The sequence below is a fragment of the Macrotis lagotis genome, chromosome X (genome assembly GCF_037893015.1).
Source record: "Macrotis lagotis isolate mMagLag1 chromosome X, bilby.v1.9.chrom.fasta, whole genome shotgun sequence".
Lineage (NCBI taxonomy): Eukaryota > Metazoa > Chordata > Mammalia > Peramelemorphia > Peramelidae > Macrotis > Macrotis lagotis.
Genome location: NC_133666.1, coordinates 670,334,830 through 670,357,026, shown reverse-complemented (window position 1 = coordinate 670,357,026; position 22,197 = coordinate 670,334,830). Strand labels below are relative to the sequence as shown.

At 51.8% G+C, this 22,197-nt stretch overlaps 1 protein-coding gene across 4 annotated transcripts in view; it reads right to left on the bottom strand.

Annotated features, from left to right (window-relative positions):
* KDM2B (lysine demethylase 2B) overlaps positions 1 to 22,197 on the bottom strand; it is a 128,843-nt gene that overhangs the window by 3,048 nt on the left and 103,598 nt on the right. For 3 of the 4 annotated variants that reach the window (XM_074205581.1, XM_074205584.1, XM_074205583.1), the window contains 9 exons: positions 7,851 to 8,075; positions 5,504 to 5,647; positions 4,179 to 4,265; positions 3,769 to 4,038; positions 2,895 to 2,933; positions 2,074 to 2,747; positions 1,617 to 1,780; positions 1,365 to 1,526; positions 730 to 948 (listed from right to left, as the gene is read on the bottom strand). In XM_074205581.1, the coding sequence (XP_074061682.1) occupies positions 730 to 948; positions 1,365 to 1,526; positions 1,617 to 1,780; positions 2,074 to 2,747; positions 2,895 to 2,933; positions 3,769 to 4,038; positions 4,179 to 4,265; positions 5,504 to 5,647; positions 7,851 to 8,075 (1,984 nt within the window). The remainder of the gene's footprint in view (positions 1 to 729; positions 949 to 1,364; positions 1,527 to 1,616; positions 1,781 to 2,073; positions 2,748 to 2,894; positions 2,934 to 3,768; positions 4,039 to 4,178; positions 4,266 to 5,503; positions 5,648 to 7,850; positions 8,076 to 22,197) is intronic. The other variant, XM_074205582.1, reaches the window with a different exon arrangement.

The following is a 22,197-nucleotide window of genomic DNA, read 5'->3' as shown; positions in this document are numbered from 1 at the left end:
CAGACAGAAGTGGGGCCACCAAGCCAGCTAATGTTATTTTCTATCAACTCTCTCCACTCTCCCTGAATCTGCCCCACTGGGGAGCCTGTCTGACACAGACCATCTGGTCCAATAGAGTAAACCTTTGTTAAATGAATGATGGTGCAAAGAAAGACGGCCGGGACCCAGACCTTGGGAAGAAGGGATGCAGAGGGTGGGGGCCAGGCTGGGAGCAGTTACGTGAGCAGGGCATGCTCACCCAGGGATGGTCTGAAGCCCAGGAGCCATCCCAAGGAACAGCCCAAGAAGACCCCAGACATTCGGGCCTGGCTCACTCACAGAACGGGGCCTGGGCCAAGAAGCTCCAAGTGGGGAGACGCTGCAGCAAGTAGTGGACAAGAGGCTTGGGGGAGATGGAAACTATTGTGAGCTGGTCAAATGCACAGAGATTTCCCTGGGAGGGAAGGGGGGGGGGGGTCTGAGGGACTCCCAGAAGCAATCTCCTTGGGTTCAAGATAGAAGAGCTGGGAAAAGTGCAAAACCACACACATGTGCACACGCACGCATGCCATGGTGCCTACTTTGGGTGGGCTCTCCCCCTTTCTTGCAGGACAGGCCTTCCGGGAGAGTGGGGAAAGCCTGAGGGGGCAGCCAGACATCACCCACACTTTCTCAGCAGCTGAGCTCTCCCAAAGGCAGGGTCTCCACCGGTCCCCCCACAACCCTGGGCAGCGCAAGATGGGGCCTTACCTGATAAGTTGATTTCTGTTAAGGAGTCCCTGGTGGTCGTGCCCACTGCCGTCAGCAGGTTGATAGACTGGTCAGTGACGTGGTTACAGTAACTGAGGTGCAGCTTGGAGAGGAGGGGCATGTGACGGATGATGAGCCGCAGGGAAGCATCTGTGATGTCCAGTCCGGCGAGGCGCAGTTCCACAACGTTACGGAGTTTGCTCCTGTTGTCGATCTGGCCTGGGTAGGGGAGGAAAGAAGAGACGTTAGGTTTTAAAAGCAAATATAAAATGAGACAGGCAGAGTGGATGGATCCTGGTGGAGGACTCTCAATGAGCAAGGAATGGCTGTGGCATATTTGGGTTCAAGGTTGGAACCCAGATGTGGATCACCCCACACCTGCTGACTTTGGCAGCATCTGGGGAGGGGAGTGCAGGACTGATCTACATCGGATGGCGCTTAACAAGGCCCAGGCTGAGGCCCTGGGGACCCTGAGTGGTCAGTCCAAGGACGGATGTGAAGGGAAGAAGAGGGAGAGGCTCTAAAGAGAGGAGCCCTGGTTGGAGTTCTCTGAACTCGCACTCCCTACTTATACTCGGCAGGGACCGAGGGGTCTCCCCAGGCCCTCGGCGCCTGCTCAGCTCCTGCCAGCGTACCTGGTCGGTTGTCTGTGGGGGGGGACAAGAGGTCCCGCATCTGGGCATCCTTGAGTCCTTCCACCCACTGCACATCCAGTGTTCGCAGCAGAGGACAGCTGGAGCTGCACAGAGCGGAGACCGCGATCCAGGAGCAGCCCGACAGCAGCAGGTCCCGGAGCCCTGTGGAGATGCACACAGACGTGGCCGCATCAGCCCCTGCTGCCCCCACCCCCCGGAGGATGCCCCCTGCCCCCCGGGCAGCCCCCTCACCGGGCAGCCTGTTGATGAGCCAGCTGAGCTGCTTCTTGGAGATGTTGGTCCAGCTGAGGTCCAGCGTGACAGGCTGGCGGCGGATGATGCCGCTGAGCATCAGCGGGGTGATGGATTTGCAGTGGTTCAGGTCAATTTTGGTCCATAACCGCTTATCACAGCACCTGTGACCCAGGCACGAAAAGAGACTGAGAAGTGAGCCCCCACTAACCGACCCTGGGACCCCTAGGGACCCCCTACAGCTTCTTCTAAAGGGGTCTCTGGTCCAGAGCAGGGGCTCTTCAGGAATGTGCAAGAAAGACAAATTTCATCTTTACTTTCACTAACTTCTAACTAGCTGAAGTTTGGCCTTGTTTTCAATTTAAAGTCTCATCGGGGGGCCAGATGCCAAAGGGGAGGAGCCTCTGCCCTGGAATTCCCTGGCAGGCCCCGGGGGGCACCACCACCCCCTCCTCACCAGCGGTTCCAGGTCTTGCAGACCCGCATGCAGACACAGAGGTCACTGTGGCTGAGGTAGCTGAACACGGCCATCCACACTTCCCGCTGCATGACGTGGGCAGCGCCGTCATCCAGGGGCAGCGAGTCTGGCGGGGGGCTGATGGGCGGCGGGCGGATGACGTGCCGCTCCATCTGGATGCACTTGGGTGGGGACAGGGAGGGGGGGGGCCGCGCCGGGATGCGGGGGGGGCTGCGCAGGCTGGGCACGAGCGGATGCCGTAGCTCACGTGGGGCCCCGTTGAGACCCTTGCTGAAGCGGGGGGGCCGCTCTCCCCCTCCCAGCACGCGCTTGGGCTCCTCGTTCTCGCTCTCTGGCTCCGACTTGATGGGCTGGTGGTTCTCATTGGCGAGGCTGTTCTCTGTCTTCTGTATCTCCTGGTTCAGCTCCTTGCTCAACTCCTTGCTCAGCTCCTTGGTCGGAAGTCGTCGCTTCCGACGCACCTTCATTTTCTTGTCGGGGCCCTCGGCACTCTCAGTACTAGGCCCCGCCGTGGGCGAGCTCGCCCTGGACTGGTCGCTCTCCTTGCTCTTCGGGGGCGCCTCAGGCAGGTCTTCCTCGGGCTCTTGCTTGAACCGCCGTGGAGGTTTGCCGGCCAGCCCTCCACGGTCCTCAGTGTTTTTCCAGGACCGCCGCTGTAAAGACAAGGTGACTGACCTCAATGGAAGGCGCCCCAGTCCCTGGCCCTGCCCCGAGTCTCACGCTCAAGGGTCCCAATCTGGGCTGTGGACAGGACCCCCAAACAGGGAGGCTTCAGGGGAACTGCGGGAGCCGGAAGGTACCTTTTTCCTGAAAAGCTTCTCCTCCTTGCAGAGCTTGAGCTGTGGAGGGAAGAAAGAACACAGCATTTGGCCCCCGTGTCTAGAGATCGCTCAGGCCCAGGGTGGCTCTCTTCAGCCTGACCAGCTCCGGGGTCATGAGAGTGCCAGGGCTGGGGTGCAGCCTCCCTGGGCAAGCCGACACAGGGCAGTTGGGCCTGGATAGGCTCTGCCTTTGGGAGAGCTAGGAGGAGAGCCAGAGGCCCAGGAGCTCCTTCCCAGCCGGGCCTCGCCTGCGGAGGCTGCCGGGCCTCGGGGAAGGGAGGCCCCTGAAGGCCACGTCCAAGGGGAGGCAGGGTCATGACCTCCGGGCACCAGGTGCCACTTGGTGGCAGGGGAAGGGAAAAGTGGAGCATGGCTCATGGCCTGGAGGATAGACTTCTGGCCAAAGTACAATGCCAGGACCCTTGCAGGTGTCAGCGTAGGCATTCAACCAGGATGGGGCTCTTCTGAGAACACGGCCAGAGGCAAGGGGTGGGATGGGCCTCTCCTCCTGGCAAGAACCAATGCCACGGCCCAGACTAGACACCTGAGCAAACCAAGGCATCTGATGTTTTCTCAACTCTGTTGGCATCAGGGAAGGCCAGGCGTGAGCCGGCCGATGCCAGCGTGGACAGGGAGACACACAGGCCCCTCTGTGGAGCAGCAGGAGTTTGACCTAGAATCCTCATTGCTCCCTCCCTGCTCTGGAGCCAGGTCCTCTGGGTTCTGCCCTCACCAGTCCCATGACCAGAGTACCCCAAGGTCTGGGCCCACGCTCGCTCCTGGGCTCCAACCCCAGCCTTCCTCTTCCCTTGGCCTCTGGCGGCATCATGCCCACCACCTGGCCCAACCCTACCCGCTTCCGAGTGTTTAGCTCCTGGGGCTTCTCAAATTTCCGCTTTCTCCTCAAGTGAACTTCATCAGACTTTCTGCGCAAGATGGCATCGGTGGGCACCTTCTTGGCATGCTCCTCTGACTTCCGTCGGGCGGCCTCTTCACAGTCTCCTCTCCTTTTGGCCAAGTCTGGCCCTTCCTTGTTGTCCCGGTTCATCTTCTGCTCCTTCAGCAGTGAGCCAGGCAGGTTTGAGGCATACTTGAACCCGGGGCCGCGCTTTTGCTTGTACGCCAAGAAGAGAAAAACACAAACAACCTTTATATCTTCGGACTGGAACTCACCCGGCAGGATGGAGGACAGGCACGGGCGAGCCCCCCACCCAGGCCCTGTCCCCTACCCAGCCCTTCCCTGCCCTGGCAGCCGACACTCACTTTCCCCGTCTTGCCAGCGTGATTGCACTTTGGACATTCCCAGCAGTTAGGAAGCTCATCGTTGACCACACCGTCTGACTCTTTCACCTAGACAAGAGAAGGCACAAGTTGACTATGGAGAAGGGACGGCTGCCTTAGACCCACTACCCTTCCAGTGGCACCACTGCTGGTCACCCTCGGGCCAGACACAAGACAAACAGGAGGCCCAGAAGAGCGTGGCGGCCGGAGCTGACCGGATGCCCCGGCTGCCTCCACTGGCTGTCGCTCTCCTCCTGAACCACCCTCATGCCTGCTCCCGCCTGGGCCAGACCCAGGGTCAAAAAAGCTCCCCGCTGGGGCTAAGGCTTCATCTTCCTCTCAACCGGGTCGCCAGCTGCTGCTGCAGGGGCTGGCATGGCCAGCGTCTGAGCTGAGGAACAGCGGATGAAGTCATTCCGCCCCTGGGGTGCCCAGCTTCTATTCAGGTGCAGTGAGGTCAGCGCTCAAGCATCAACTTCTCTAGTAAGTGTCACAGAGGGCCATGGGAAACCCCGGGGGCCCTGGAGGATCCAAGCAACGGGAGGCTGAGGCTATGGCTCGAGGAGGCTTCTGGGTGAGGGAGGAATGCCCCACCCGGCTCAGCCCTCCGGCTCTGCCAACTGCGGGCCTCAGCTTGTTGACCTGCTGCCCCCTCCTAGGAGGCCACCCAATCAGAAATCATGAGCAGGCCAAAAGGACCCTTCCCCAGGTCCCCAGGCCCCCCCAGAAAGCTCAAGTCTCCCTCTGCCTCTGCCAGTAGGGGCAGAAGGTCTTGGGGGGGGGGGGGTCTCTGCTTCCCTCAGGAGGAAAAGCAGGGAACTGGCAAAGCAGCTGCAGTGAATTCTGAGAGTTTTAGTACAGCTACAACCACGACCAGGGTAGATTTCTCCAGGATGACTGTGGTGGCCCTATGTCAGGCGGAGGTCTCCCAGGGTCAGCTCAAGCAAACATCTAGGAAATACCCACGGGTATCCAGGGTCCAGGCCTGCCCAGTGAGCTGTGGGCTGAGCTGGTACAGAGGGGAGAGAGGCCTGGAGCCCCAGGACACGGCTCGGTCGGTCAAGCCTCCCTCGGTTCTCTGATGACACTCAGAATTCTAACTCGATGGCTTCAGGCAACGGGTCAGAGAAGCACAGGACCTCCCGAGTGCTGCCTGGGCCACTCGGCCCTCCTCTGCATGGGGGGGCCAGTGACCTTAGCCAATCATCTCCCTGTTACAGAAGCAAGTCTATCAAAGGGCAGGGCAGGCTGGGGAATGACCCCGCACACCTCACGGCAGCCACAGGCACCCCAGAGCCATCACTCACCTTAAGGCATCCAGGGTGGATGATTTCATTGCAAATGGAGCACTCCATAAGCATGAGGTTAAACTTGCCCTCTTCCTCCTCCACCGTGTCCTCCTTCCCTGCCTCTCCACATACCAGACACACGGCAGTGTGGGGCAGCACTGGCTGTGGCCACAGAGAGAAGAGAAAACAGAGGGAGAGTCAGGCCCTACAAGCAGGCAGCCTCCACGGTGACCTGTCCAGAGCCAGACCACTCCCCGCCATCCCCCTGAGGTCTGACCCTCTACCGGTCAACCACACAACAGCTATGACTCTGGCTCCAGAGGATCTACCAGCTGACTCCGGGTGCCAAAGCCACTAAAAGGAGAGAGGCAGAGCTCAAGGGAAAACTGTGTGCCTTCACTTCTGGGCAAACCCATGAGGAAACTGCCCTGAAGCTGACGATGCCATGGGCATCAATCATTCTAATATACCGAGAGGGATATGCTGGAGGCCCTGGGGGCTCTGAGAGGGGAGAGCTCACAGACCACGGGGGAGGGAGTGGGAGAACAAGCTGGGCCTCCAAAGACCAACATGACCTTGAAAGGCACCAGGACAAAGGACAGACAAGGAGCATATCTGCAACAGGGTGACCCATGGAGCAGAACAGAGGGAAGAGAAAGTGAAGGAAGGGCTGGGAAGTCAGGTCTGATCTGACAAGTGACTGAACAAGGGGAGAAGAGAAAGCTGAGGCCGGAAGCCTGAGGACTTGCAGGTCAAAGCAGAGAAGGCAGAGGGTAGGGTCGAGGAACTGCAGGGGTCTATGATTAATGCCAGGACACAGGGTCCAGTCTGGGCACCAAGGTGGAGGCAGCAAGCAGGACCACAGCCAAGGACAGGAGGGACCCTCAGAAGGACTGTTGCCATCTGATGGTGAGGATGACCACCTAATGGGTCAGGGGTGGACAGGAGAATATGTACCATAGGTAACGGAGATAGGAGAAGGACAAAGGCAGAAAGGTAGTCAGTCCCAGGAGTTACCGAGAGATCACTGGATCACAAATTTCATGCTGGTGAGCCCATAAAGTCATCAAGTGTAAGCCTTTCTTCTTTTTATGGAGCTCAGAGAGATTAGGTGACTTGCCCAGGGTCACACAGCACATAAATCTTTGGGGAGGATACAAACCCAGTTCCTTCTAACTCTTCAATAGCCCCTGCTGCCTGTAAAGCTATGTAAATTAGCAATTACCAAAAGTCGAGGTCTGGGAACATCAATCAAGTGCCTCTTGTGTCTTCTTATTCCTTTTGAGTAAGAGCTAGAGGCAGCTGAACAGCTCAGTGGACAGAGCGCTGGGCCTGGGGTCAGGAAGACCCGAGTTCAAATCCAGCCTCAGACACTTTAGTAGCTGTGTGATTCAGGAGAAGTCACTTAACTTCTGTTTGCCTTAATCCACTGGAGAAGGAAATGGCAAAACCCCTTCAGTCCCTTTGCCAAGAACACAGACAGAATGACAACTGAAACACTAGACGACAAAAGCGCTGGGGAGGCAAAGCAGGACAAGATATAGACCTTCCCTTAACTGGGCAGTGATGAGGGCAAGGGAGGGGTCCCCATCCCAAATGACACACCAGATCAATGGTGGAGATAATAACAGGCCACAGGAGCCCTGTGTCCTCCCCTCCCCCATCACTCACAGAGCTGTGGGTGAGGAAGAAGGGTGACAGGAGCCAATGGTTAGTCTCTACTCTCCCCTCTGTCCCCCTCCATGCTGGCATCTTCTGCCTCAAGGGTCAATCTGATGCCAGGTAGATATAATAGTATCTGATGGGTCATGTCTGGGACTTCTCATCTGGCCCCTGCGAAGGCTGGTTCAGCTGGGCCTCTGGGGCTGGGGCACCCCTGACCTGTCTGGCTAGGCCAGCATCACTGCAAAAGGAGTCTGGAGTGGGATTGGTGGGAGACACCATACCAGCTCAGCTCCAGTGGAGTCAATCACCCCTTATCTCCTGCAAGAGTCCCTGGGGAGATGGCGCTGACCTTCCACCTAGGCTACTGCCTTTGAAAGCAGGAAAAGAAAGACCTAAACTCTCATCAGTCCAAACTGCTGGCTGCCAGGTCCCAGACAGAACATGCTGCTGGGGGGTGGGGAGGGTAGAAGCCTCTAAGCTGAATGGAGAGGGACTCAAAAGCACTTTACAAAGACTGACCTTAGAAAGGGAGGAAATGGGATTTTTTTGGGGGGTGGGGGATGGGAGGGGGGAATACTGTCTCTGAGACTCTGAATAAGGAGTCCCTGGCTCAGTCATTCCCAAGCTTAGGTAAAAGGGAAGAGGAGGGAAGCGCAGGGCCTGACAAACTGGGCAAAGGCCTGGAGCTGTGGGCACTTACCGCAATGCACTGTCTCATGATGCAGGACTGCTTCATCCGCCCAGGTCCCCCAAACTTCTTCATATCCTTGCAGAAATGACACTCGCCACACTCGGTCCGCAGGCAGGCCTCGCACTTGCGGCATCTCGTCCGTCGCCGGCGTGCCCCTGCTGTCGTCCGGTTGGCGGCCAACTTCACTGCCGAGGCCGGGCCCAACTTCCCCTTGGGCCTACCTACTGTCCGGTTCTGCAAGATGTCAGAAAACATGCCTTGGTGAGGAGCTGTTCTGGAAGGTCCTATGGCTGCATGCTCACAGGGAGCCCCAGGCTAAGGTAGAGGACCACATGGCAGATGGGTTCTCTGCATCTCTGCTGTCCTACCTAAGAGGACTTCACCCTCTGGGACAGGGACTGTTACTGGTGGAGCAGGGGAGTCTTTATTCCTAACCCCAAGCCCCATCAAGCTTCCTCTATTCCTAAGGCAAATCCCATGATTGCTGGGAATCCGCTGTATTCCTTTGCTCAAAACCCATTTTAAAAAATCCAAACCCAAACAGAAAGATCCACAAACACTAGAGATAATGTATGTGACGTTTGGAGTCAAGTCCAAATGTGGGTTCAAATGAACAAGTTTGAATCCCAGACCTGCAATTCACCTCAGTGACCTTGGGCAAGTCTCTGAAACCTCTGTCTGACTCAGTTTCCTTACCTGTAAAATAGGAACAACAGCACCTACCCCATAAGCTTGGTGTGAAGATCACAGATCTTCAGTAAATCCCTTCGCAAACCTTAAGGTATTCTAGAAATGCCATCATTCCTCAACCTTCTAGGTCTGAGCCTCCTCAATTGTAGATCAATCCCAACAGGTCCTACTGTGTTGGGGATCGCACACGGCTCCTCTGGTGTTCATGTCCCACTTTACCCATGAGGAAATTGAGGCCCAGTGGCTAGCCCTGGGTTGGGGGCTCAGAGATGAAGGGCTGGCCTGTGGCCCCCACTGTCTCTCCAAGCACTAAATCTAGGAACCTATAAATCTCTCCTGGAACAGGAGGCAGAGCTCCCAGGCAGGGCAGGCGGATCAGGTAAGGTAAACATTTCCCTGCCTCTCCCCAAGGTCCAGGGTCTGTCTAGAAGACAGTCCCCAATAATCTACACTTAAAAGTGTCTGAATTTTCCAGTCTATTATAGAAAGCCTTCACATGAACCCCAGGGCCCTTACATGTTTGGGAGACATCTGCCACGTTTCAGTTCATTCTACTGGGGGTGGGGGTGGGGATGAATTTTAAATTCTGACCACCCCCTTCTCAGGAAGCCACCCAACTCTGTCTTTGTTCCACCACACACAGCCAGAAAGGCCCTGGCTCCAGAGCAGAGGAGGAAGAGCCCTCGCTGCCCCCAGAGGCTGCCTCTGGGAGGAGCCCAGGCCTGATGGCAGCTGGGGGCAAGGCCAGGGGCCCTGCATGGGCCAACCCAGCAGAGTGGAGGCACCCTAGGCAAACCAAGCCTCTTTGGTCACTAAGCAGGAAACCTTGAGCAAGTTCCTTAAAGCCTGTGGGGCTGGTTTCCTCAAAGACTCTCTAGCCTCTGAGGCCCCTCACACTTCCACATCTGGCGTCCAAGGCAGCATTGTCTGCCCCCCCCCCCCCCAACGGCCCACATAAGAATTTTTAATTTTAAATTTGCCGTTTTCCTTGTTGGCAAAGCTCACCTTCATCACCTTTGATAGTGCTGCTCATGCTGAAATGTGACAAATTCCCAGTGGCTCCATCCCCACCCCCCGCTCCTGTGGGACCTCAGAACCCTATTTTTCAGGTGAAGAAACTGAGACACCAAGTAAACAATTTGCCCAGGGTCACCCAAAGAGCAAGGATGAAATTAGATGCCACAAGGATTCCCGTCCTCCTGACTGTGGTCTACTGTGCCATGAGGATGGCATTTGCAGGCTCTGTGGGGCTCCCCAGGTGAAGCTGCCCCTGCCCTGCCCCTAAGTCATCAGCTTAGTAGAAAAGGAGGGAAGGCACAGCTGACTGTGGAGAAGGAGTTGCCATGTTGCCCCAAAGAAAGCAAAACAAGATGGCCGGGGGAAAGAGATGAAGTCGCATCTGCTGCTGCTTCAAAGGTCCTGCGATCCCTTGTTTGAAAGACCACAGGAGTTGGAATGGACCTTAGAGGCCATCCTGTCCAGTGCCTTCATTTTAGAGATGAGGAAACTGAGGCCCAGAAAGGACAGGTGACTTGCCTACACAGGTAAGGAGCTGAGCCAGGTTTCAAACCCAGACCCTTGCTGACACCTCATCTGGCACTCTGACCACTAAGTCCCACTGCCTTGTCTCCATCACAAAGGTTGTACATGTCAGGATGACTTTTAGCAGGAAAAAGAAAAAGATACTAAGTAAACCCCAGGCCCAGGGCCCCCGTGCTGGGTCATTTCTGGAAAAACTTGCATTTGTACAGCATTTAATTTCTCCACCCACTTCCCCCCTCACTCCTCCACTCCCCCTGCCCATCCCCCCCATCATCCCTGGTTCCATACTAAGGATGAGACTGGAGTGAGGTCTCACAAGTCTGTGGAGCACAGAAGAATAAGGGTCTTGGGGTTCCTTCCTCACGATGCTCTGTGAAGGCCCAGTCTCCCTGCCTCTGTAAAGGGCATATTCCGGGGAGTAGACCTGGAGACAGCAATTCCCATTTGGTATATGAGTCTTTGGGGGGGGGGTGGCTTTTGTCTCCAACAGAGTCCAAGCCCCGCCAAGGGCACACAGAGGGCCTGGGCAGGATTGGTGCTCAACATACACTGGATTAACTGGTAGAAAATGCATTCACAGACTGTCAAGGTCAGGAAAGATTCAAAACTAGAAGAGCCTTCAGAGTTCACCAAGTCCAACTTCATTTTACAGCTGGGGAAACTGAGGCAAGGAGAAGAGGAAGGACTTGTTCAAGGTGAGTATCAAGTGAGATTTGAACTCAGGTCCTCTGCTCTCTCCACACTCTATGTGCCAAGGCCCTCCAACAGCCCTGGCATCAGCTACCATCTGAAGGTAGAGGGTATCATCCACAATTAATGAGAAAGGGTCTGGAAGGGAAGTATGAGAGAGAAGGGCATGTCCCAGTCAGAAAAGGAAACAGACCCTGAGACCTGGACTCAGCCCTGTCAGCCCCCTGATCCATGAAGCACACCCTCAAGAACCATCTTTAAAACCTAGAGACACAAATGCCCCAAGACAAGCCCAAGAGGAAGATGTGGGCCGGACATCCAGATTCCTGCCTCTCTTCCTCCAAACACTATTTTCATCACTAGAAACACAAATGAAACCAAAAGCTGCCAGATCTAAAAACTCTGCTCTGACCCTCCCCCCAGGGGAGGGCAGCAGAGGCACTTGGTGTCTGATCATTCATCCTAGGGTCATCAATTTGGCCATGTCCCTCAATCCTCTCTTTTTACCAGAGAGGAACAGGTCCAAGAGAAGCTGGTGAAGTGACTTTCCCAGGGTCACACAGAGACTAAGTGGCAAAGCTGGAAGGTGAACCACAGACACACTGACAACCAACTAGTCTCAGATCCTCAGACCTCAGCAGATCAGTACTGGATTGAATCTTAGAAGCCAGTGAGTTCCACTGAACAAGGATTCCCCCCACGACACACAAGACACCTCCAGTGACTCCAGAGCAACACCCAGATGGAGCACACTCCCCAGCATGTGTCCCACAGTGATCTGGCCTGCTACAGACCCTTCCAGGCTTATTAGACATCCCCAGACCTGAAAGCTTTTTCCATCTCTCACTCCATGCCTTGGCACATTTCTAAATCACTAATAATTAGAGAAATGCAAATTAGAGCAACTCTGAGACATCACCTCCCACCCACCCATTGGATCAGTTAAGGTGACAGAAAGGAAATGGAGCCACACTGATGAAACATTATCAGCTAGGCCAACTTTCTGGAAAGTAATTTGGAACTTTGGCCCAAAAAAGCCATTGACCTTGGCAGATCCTTTAGTCAAGTGATTCTGCTTGGTCTGTGGCCCAAAGAATCAAAGAAAGAAGAAAAAGACCCTTTAAATGGTGGCAAAGACTTGGATGCTGAGGGGATACCCATCAATTGGGGAATGACTGAACAAGTGGGGGTCTATGAATGACAGAATATGACTATGCTGTAAGAAACAAAGGAGATGATTTCAGAGAAATCTGGAAAGACTTGTTTGAACTGAAACCAATGGAAGGAAGCAGAACCTGGCCTAAAATAAAAATAATCCATCTTCCTTCTTACTCTTCAGCACCCTGCGTAAAGGCTGGCTGGCTGAGTTCCCATCAGCACTAGGCCTAGGATATTGCGGTACTTCTATCCATATGACATTTGAGAGAAGGAAAGCAGGGCTCTGAGAAGACACACCAAACCCCCATCTTTACAAGCCTGAGAGCCAGGGCCAATGGAGCCTGAGCTGGAAGGGGGCTCAGGAGCATCTCGCCACACCCTCCTCCCAAAGACAACAGGCTCCTTTCCCAAACAGCTTGGGACACCTGTGCCTACTGAAGTCTTCCTCTGGAGGCCAGTCCTCTAGACTTACATCAGCCTGACCCAGTCATCAGACCCATTCCATACAGCACAGGGAGTCGACAATCTCTAAGTCTCAGGATCACCAAGAGGAGGTTTGGTAATCTGTTTTAAACCCAAGGGATCTTTAAGTAGACACTGGGGCAGCTAGATGGAGCTGGAGAGAGTACAAGGCCTAGAGTTAGGAAGATCTGAGTTCAAATTGAGCCTTGGACATTTACTAGCTGTGTGACCCCTGAGCAAGTCACTTAACCCTGTTCGTCTCAGTTTTCTTGTTTGTAAAATGAGCTGGAGAAGAAAATCACTCTAGTATCCATGCCACCCCCCAAAAAAATGGTCATAAAGAGTAAGCCATGATTTTAAAAAAACTGAACAAAAAGAAGTAGATATTTGGGACAAGAAGAGAATGGTTAATGGAAGAACAGCAAAAATGGACTCCTTGGTGGGTCATCAAAGAATTGTGAATTTAGAGCAAGGACTTCATGAGGTCTTCCTTATTTTACAGATGGGATAACAAAGGCCTGGGAAGCTGAAGTGACTTGCCCAAGGTCATACAATTAGTAATTATGTGAGGTGGGTCTTAAGCAGTCTTCCTGACTCCAAGCCCTACATTACTTCTTTTTTTTACTTTAGATTTTTCAAGGCAATGGGGTTAAGTGGCTTGCCCAAGGCCACACAGCTTAAGTGTCTGAGGTCGAATTTGAACCCAGGTACTCCTGACTCCAAGGCCGGTGCTCTATTCACTGCACCACCTAGCTTCCCCCTCCTACATTACTTCTGCCACTCCACACCACCAGTGCCCAGACTATCTCCACCAGTGCCACCAGCAGTCTTGCAGCTCTCCCTCTTCCCCAAAGAGACGGTACATTGAATAATGGAAGTGAGTCAAGATTTGGGGGGCCCTGTCCTAAGCATTATCCCTTGGAGAAGATTCCCCAATGAATAGCTGTCCAGCCTGGGCCTGAAGGTACCAAATGAAGCAACAAGTGGCTCCTATCCTCTGTCTTGGCTGGAGGAAACAAACACCAAGAAGGCCACAGTCCCTGCCCTGGAGAAGCTTCCACTGGAATGGGAGGAGGCCACAGACAGACAGAAGTGCAGAACCATGCTGGGGAGAGGTGGGATCTGGGCAGCACAAGGAGGCGATCCTGGAAGCAGAGTCACGGAAAAAGAGGCTGTACTGGGGAGCTGGGTTCAGGGCTATAGATGTCCTCCTTAGCCCAACAAAAGCTGGCCTCCTGACCTTTCCCACTGAAGTCTGCCCATATTGGGACAGCCTCTCCAGGCCTGGACACATGTGACAGAAGCCCCCAAACTCACCAACCTGTGGCCAGGCTGATGAGAGCAGGTTCAATGAAATCAAAGCAAAAACCAAACATGTGAAGGAAAGACTAAAATGAAACATGACAAGCGCAAGGGTGTGGGAGACTCATCTACTCATCATCTGCTCTCCTATGTACCCAGACAGCACAGAATAAAAGAACACTGGCTCGAAGTTCAAGAACCCAAGTTCAAATCTCACTTATCTTGGACAAATTCCATCCCTTCTCTGGGCCCCACTTCCTCATCACAGGGCTGGGTCCAAAAACCTCTAAGGACCCTTCCCAGTTCCACTATCCTACCCAATAATATAGGCCTACTCTAACCCTCAAAACCACCATGGAAAAGCTGGTACCAGAGACCTTAGTGCCATCCCCCATGTTACAATGAAGAACCTGAGGTCTGGGGAGATGTGGCTTACCCAGGGCCCTAGGTCTTTAAGTGCCGGAGCTAGGATTGGAAGGGAGCACCCCCCCTTTCTTCCTGCCTCCTGGGCTTTGCCCTTCTCTCCTCTTAGCTTCCATAGAAGCCTCAGTACCTATGAACAGCAAACCCTTCTTGATTCCCCCAACCCCCCACCAAATGTGAGTCCTTTCCCCTTCCCCAAATGATCCTCTCTTTTGTATACCATGGTAGATGGGAACAGAGTGCAGGAAAAAGCAGTGCAACGACATAGATCTGGAAGGAGGGTGGGTGGCTTTAAGTGCCAGCCGAAGGAGCCAACATTTTATTAACTGTGACCCTGGGCACTCTGTTTCTTCATCTACAAAATGGAGACAATAATATCTGTTGCACTCATCTAGTAGGATTAAGATTAAATGAGAGTGTATATAAAACCTTTTGCAATCCTTGAATTGTGATTTTTAAAATTTAATTATTTTGAATTTTTTGGTTGTCGTAACATTTTGAATTCTGAGTTGTTTCCTTCCTGGTCTCCCAACCCCACATTTAATAAAGATCCATATAGGGCACCATATAATATCTCCTTCCATAAATCAATTCTTTCCTGAAGGTAGAGAGCATTCTCCATCCTAAAGCCTTCATCGTGGATTTGAATGTTCCTATCAGTCAGAAGAGCTTAGTGCTGCTATGCTCCGTACCTTGATGTGGCTACTCTATGAATGTTCTCTTGGTTCTGTTCAGTTTCCTCTTCATTTTTTCATGCAACCATTCTCCTGTTTTTCTGAAACCAACCTGCTCCTCATTTCTTACAGTATAACAGTATTCCACCCATTCACAGCCATTCCCTAATAGATAGGCATCCCCTCACTTTCCAGTTCTTTGCTACTACAAGGAGAGTTGTGGTAAATAGTTTAGAATGTGTAGGTTCTTTACCTTTTTCCTTGATTACCTTGGGAAACAGACCTAGTAGTGGTACTGCTGAGCCAAAGAGCTCTTAGGGTAGAATCCGAATTGGACCAGATCACAACCTGAACCAACATCAGTGTAAAAATTGTACCACCTTCCCTCCAACCTTTGTCATTTTCCCCTTCTATCATTTTAGAAAATCTGTCAAGTATGAGATGTGTTATTAATGTCAGTTATTATTACTTTTTTGGAAGAGGAAGAGGAAGAGGAGGAAGAGGACCACCAGTCCCGCTATGGGCACTGGGTGAGACACAGAATCAATTGATCAACAAGTATGCATTTACCTATTATATGCTAGGTTAACTATAGTGGTAGGGACACAAAGATGAAAAACGAAATCTTTTGGACTCCCCCTGGACCCTTTGAGTTCTCCATAAATACAAATTTTTAAAAATCTAGATGCCTCTGTCTTCCAGAGGTTAATTCAGATCAGTAAATACATCACAGACGAACGGATTCCAGGTGGGAAGAGGTGGGGCCCAACCAGCTAAGAGACTCATAGTAGGATGACTAAGGTTCCACTGAGTCAGGAAGTCTCCAAGAATCACAAGTGTTCAGGGAAGAGGTGGCTCAGCAGCAGCTCTTTTCCTGGCCCTCCCCTCCTGCTCTCCTTGCCCAGATATACCTCTAAACTGCTAGCAGCATCTTACAGGATGTGACATAGATGCTGGTCTCCAGATAAAGCTGCAGAGCATCATGTAACCTCCCGAGTCTGTACCTTCCCTCATTGGTTCTGTCCATGTTCCCCAAACTATCCTTGTTCTGTGACTGTAGGTCCTTCATCTGAACTCAACCACCCATCCCAAACTAAGGTGAAAAGGACATCTATCTATCTATCCCCCACTGGGCTGACCCTTCAGCACCTTCCAGAAGGAAGACAGATGGTGAGGGGAGCAAAGACCCCAAGTCAAAAAAACTGGCTGGACATCAACAAGAAATGACTAATTGCTTAGATTTTTAACCTCAAGGCAGTAAGAAAGTAGAATCCCAGCTCTGCCTCTTGACTGCTCCACAAACAAAATCCTCCACCTCTCAGCTCCAGGCCTTCTCCCTGGAACACTCTAGCTCTCCCTCTTCCCACTCCCCAACCCCTCTTCACAGTGCTTTCCCCTCTCTTCAGTACTTTCTCTTTATCCTGTAGTTAGCTCACTTTGTATATGTTTGTTTGTGTGTAGTCTCCCCAAATAGATGGTAGACTCCTTAAGGGCAGGGACTGATGCCTGGAAAACAGTAGGTGATTAATGATCGATTTACAGTGGGGGAAGCTGAAGCCCAAAGAGGACTAGGGACTGGTTGAAGCTTGCAGAGGGAGAAAATGGTGGAGGATCCTCGAAGGCAGGAACCGCTTCTGGCCTCAGTTTAGTACAGTGCCTAGGCAGGGTGATGATGATTGATGATGATGATGATGATGATGATGATGATGATGTTTGTCCTTCATTCTTGGAGAAGACCACAACATCAGGGAGGTGATGCCATGACAAGTACAAGAATTGTATTTGAATGAGGGGAACTGTGCTAAGTCACCAGCCTCACTTCCTTCTCCAGAAACATCTGGTCCAGTGGTCAGAATCAAAATGACTGGAGATGGCCCTGGATGTGAGGCAATCAAGGTTAAGTGACTTGCCCAAGGTCAGTCTGAGGCGGCATTTGAACTCAAGTCCTCCTGACTACCCACTGGGGCATGGTAGGTGCTTCATAAATGTCTATAGTCTGAGTTCTGCTTACTCTAGGTCCTAGTGCAGTCAGCTAGAAAAAGGAAAGAGTCAAGTCAATGTTCTAGCTCTAAGTCTAGGACCTAACATGGACCTCAGTTCTGGGAAGAGTCAGAACCAACAATGATTCGAAAGACTCAAAAATTCATACTGGAACTGAATAAATACCATAACCTTTCAAAGGTTTTACACTGTCTCCAGACTATTTATTAATAATAATGATAAAGATTATACAGCCATTTAAAGTCTGCCTTGTGCTCCAAGAAGATTATTGATCTCATTTCAATCTTATAACAGACTCTGGGAGATTGCGCAATTAATTCTGAGCCCCCTTTACAGATAAGGAAACAGACTTTGGGAGGTTAAGTGACTTCCCCATAACTAATAAGAATCAGAGGCAGGATCTGAACCCAGGACTCTGTCCACGCTGCCTTTGAGCAATGTTACCCTGCATGTTTCTCTTTTCCAAACAAAATGCTCCTTAATCAGGTCACTGGAGCTGGTCAGCATTTCCCTGTCTGAGGTGTCTTCCCCATTAGAATATAAGCTTCTTGAGGGCAGGGACAGAATTTTTCTATTTTGAGTCTCTAGTACACTTAGTAAATGGTTCATTAATTCGTAGGATGTTAGATTAAATCTGAGAGAATCTTCCAAGACCATCAAGTCCAAGCACCTCACTGTACAAATGAGAGAAAACCCGAGGTCCAGAGAGGTGTGATATGACCAAGTTCCCATGGCTACTAAGCCATCAGCAATGAGAGTTGTGCACCACTGGCTGTCCCATGGGGCCCCTTCTCCAGTCCTCTCTTGGGCTCAGACGACACCCTCCCCCCCAGCCACATACCAATCAAGCTCTCAGCTGTTCTCCAAACTTTTCCCATCCTGGAGTTAGGAAACGAAACTTTGGAACTCAGCAGTCCAAAACACTTACTCAAGATTCTAGACTACAGAGATCTTCCTGAATCCCAACTCACTCATCAAAGTAGCTGCTTCTTTGCATTTTTGTCATTGTCATTTGTCTTTGCATTTGCCATTAGGGTCTTTGTCCAAGTCATTAAACAGTCTTGGGTCAAGAGAGAAGACAATCCAAGAAGGGAAGGCTACTTGGGTACTGTACTAGAGACAGACCTCTCTCTTTCAAATGACTTTTGAGTCTGGACTGATGACTCTTAAGAGTCTCTAACTAGTTCCAAATTTTACCATCTGACCAGTTTTTGTGGCCACCATGTCACACTGTTCAACCTCTGAGCCTCAGTTTGTGCCCACAAATCCCTTACTGAGATCTCAACACCTACTAGCAGTGAACCACACCTCAATGTCCTCATCTGTAAAATGGGAACAATATAATGACCTACCTCCCTAGGTCACTGTCAGATGAGACATACAGGTAGAATGCTTTGTAAATCTTGAGACATTATAGAAAAGTGAATGCTATCACCACCAGATGAGGCCCACTGACACACAGGTGGTTTAAGTGGCAGTTCCAACTCCAAATCCATTATTCTTTCTATAACTTAATGCTGCCTCTTGAGTAGAGAGCCCAGCACTGCTTTATTGCTATTTGAAGTTGAAAGCACAAGACAGAAGGTTCCATTTGGACCAGCAGTGGTTCATGGACCATGGTTCATTGAAATCAGCCATGAATCTGGAAGGCTCACCATGGCCTCACCAGACCTGAGCTCTAATACCCTCACCTGGATGAACACAGGCAAGTCAATGGACCTCTCCTCAGTTTCCTCATATGTAAAATGAGTGCATTAGGTTTGCCTTCTCTGAGGTCCCTTACAGTTTGTGGAGCAACAGCTGCAGAGGAGCCAGTCCTAACCAGTGGCAGGCCTTTGTCCTGTATCCCCACACTCCAGCAGGCAGGGCTAGTCCAAGACTTGGAAGAGAGTTAGTTAGGGCTTTCTGGCTCCTTAGTTAAAATTGCACGGAGGCTGGGCCAACATTGCTGCCTTTTCTGAACCAGGCCTCTGGTTCTGGGGTCATCAGGAGCATGGAATCTCCTTTACCAGGGGCACCTGCAGCTAGCACTGGGTCAGACCAGACAGGTTTATTATGGGTCAGGCACTGGGGTAAGCACTAAAAATACAGAAAGGCCAAAAACTCTCCTTTCAAGGAGCTCACAATCTAATGGGGAGGCAGCATGGAAAGAATGGGTTACCCATAAGATATAGCCAGACTGACTTTTCTCCCCTTTTAAAATAAACTCCTTAAGAACTTCCCTGGACCCAGCAGCCCTTTATAAATGATGACTGCCTGGCTGATCCAATGACTCCCTCCCAGAGTGAGGGTCAAATGCAGCTGTCCCTATCGTCATCTGCTGCTCCTTAAGAGGTGGTTTGGAAGGCTGGGAAAGAGGAGTCCAGCTGAGTCAGAGACCAGGAGGCATTCTCTGATAACCATTCAAAAAAACCTGCTGTTCTACTGTGGTGACCAAAGCCCGAGAAATTGGGGAGGGAGAGAACAGCCGTGTCCTGACCCTCTTGTATTTGAAGCAGCCTGCTGAAATGTCTCCTAACAGTGAGGGCCATCCAGAGGTCACTGGGATGACCGATTTAAGGGTTTGAAGGGCAGCAATACAGCCCATCAATCAGGAGAAAGAGGGAAATCCAGTGAACTTGGGAATCACAAAGAATGAGGGTTCAGACCTTAAAAAGAATAACTGCTAAACCCCAGGATAAAGAACAAGTCCCTTGGCCTTGCTTGGCCTTGGTTTTCTCCTCTTTAAAAATGGGAGTGCAGCACTACAGTGACTACCTCATTGGGTGTGAGGAGGTCAAATGCAATGTTGCCTGTTAAGTGTTTTGAAAACTTTACTGCGTTATATAAAGATCGACTATTGGGGGCAGCTTAGGTGGCACAGCAGATAAAACACAGGCCCTGGAGTCAGGAGGACCCAAGTTCAAAGCCAACCGCAGACACTTAATAATTACCTAGCTGTGTGGCCTTGGGCAAGTCACTTAACCCCATTGCCTTGCAAAAAAATTTAAAATAGAGGAAGAAAGATCAACTATTATTAATTATAGGGGATATTGGAGCATCATGGTTAAAGAGCCCCACTCCCTGACTTCAGCCAGGAAGATCAGGGTTCAAGTCCCATCTCTGACCTGAACTGGCTGTATGGCCCTGGGGAATCTATTAACTTCTTCTCTTCTTCTTCTTCTTCTTCTTCTTCTTCTTTTTTAGGTTTTTTTGCAAGGCAATGGGGTTAAGTGGTTTGCCCAAGGCCACAAAGCTAGGTAATTATTAAGTGTCTGAGGCAAGATTTGAACTCAGATACTGCTGACTCCAGGGCCGGTGCTCTATCCACTGCACCACCTAGCCACCCCGGAAATCTATTAACTTCTAAGGGCCTAGGAGACTCCTGAAGACCTTAAATTTTATAACAAATGTGTCTATCTGCACTACTAGAAGGCTGTTTCTCATTTTGGAGCCTCATTTTGTTTCTCATTTTTGCCCTCACCATTGACATCCTGAGACCAGGCCAAAAAAAAAAAAAAAATGAATACACGAATCAGTAAAGGATGGGGAGTAGTGTGTCTGCTCTTGCACTCTTTCTTTTTCTGTCTCTCTGCAAGGCAATGGGGTTAAGTAACTTGCCTGAGGTCACATAGGTAATTATTAAGTGTCTGAGACTGGATTTGAACTCAGGCCCTCCGAGACTCCAAGGCTGTACAGCGTGTCTGCTCTTAAGGAAAACTTCTCCTGTCAGGGTCTCCTTTATCTGGATCAAGTGTTTTGAAGGCAAAAGAGAAAAGGTCTCAGTTCTGCTATGGGGACAAGAGAAAGAGCTTGTCTACACCATCGCCAGGTTGTATCCAAGAACAAGGAGCCACCAGCCATCTTAAAGGGAAGCACACAGAAGTCAAGGAGTGCACACCAGTGGCTTCAGAGTAACACAGCACTTGGCTTTAAGGGTACAAGGCCCACTTCTTCTTCCTTAGCCGTGTGACTTTGGGTGAGTCCCCAAACCTTTCTGGGCCTCAGTTTTCTCATCTACAAAATGAAGGGTTTGAACCAGGGCTCTCTTCCAACTCTAGGTCTAAGTATGATCTTATCATCTTCCTAATATCTGATAAAATAGGTGAGAAACTGAGGCGTAATGTCACACACCCACCAAGTGTCAGAGGTACCAACGCTGAACCTCCAAACTAGCATTCTGGCCATTGGCCTCTCTAATAATTTAAAATGCTTCATTCACTTGATTTCACTTTCTATAAAGGACCTCCTGTGATACTGTTGTGTTATTTCTATTTTACAAAGAAGGGAACTGAGGCTTTGGGAGGGTATGACTTGCAGTGGGGGAAGGGAGGGGAGAAGGGATATCCATACAACTTTTAAATATTGGAGTTTGGAATTCAAAGCTAGATGTCACAAAGCCCAAGCTCCATACACCAACTTTTGCCTAAAGACGTCAAGTAAGGGAGAAGCCAGCCCATTCGACTTAGCCTATAGCTCAGGAGCTTACCAATTTTTCCTGACATCTACCCTAAAGTCAGAGAGTTCAGCAGGGCTGGCACGACCCCCCCCCCCACCCTACACAGGGAACCTTCCCCCTTACTTCTGGCTCTCCCTCTGTTGGGCCGTGTATGCCCCACGGGGACACGGCGGCCGGTGGGCTCCTTCCGAGTATCTCTACAGCTAGGCATTGCTAGGTGGCTACATTGTTGGCGATTACTAAACGCTGGCTGACTGACTGGCTGACTGACTGACTGACTGACTGACTGACTGACTGACTGACTGACTGACTGGCTGACTGACTGACTGACATCCAATCCAGTTGCGGGGAGGGGTCAGAAGTTTACAAGCCAGGAGAGGGGCAGCTCTCCAGCTTTTTGATCTTGGAGCATTTACTCATCAGAAAGCTGCAAAAGGCAGAAAGCGACTCTGATTGTTTTGTTGATTTGCCTGGGCTGAGACAAGGGGGGACAAGTTAACAAGGGGGATTAAAGTGCAAGGTGAAAGGGTCCCCGAAAGTCAGCTCCGGAGCTACTGGAGAAGAGCGGCCGGGTCTAACCCTCCGGCTGGGCGGAAGAGGCACTCGAGTCCCTAGGAGCCGGAGGCAGAGCGGGACTTTTTGGAGCCAGGCCCGGGGCTGGGAGGCGCGTCCTGCCTCGCCGGCTTCTTGGGTCCGCAGGAGGCAGGACGTGCCCGAAGCCACAGGTGGGAGATTCCCCATCGAAACGAAGCCTCCGGACTGAGGCACCGGCCCGGCCCGGCCCCCGCGCTAATCATGGGCTTGTCAGAAGTTGGCAGCTCGGCGGGGGGCGCACCCCCGACCCCCGAGCCGCCCGCGGGCCGGGGCCACGGACGCGCGGTCCGGGCCGGGGCTCGCGGGGCCCTCGCCTGCCCGGGGGGCGACACCTTCTCCCGTCGGCCGCAGGCGGGTGCCGGGGCGGCCCGGGGCCGGCTGT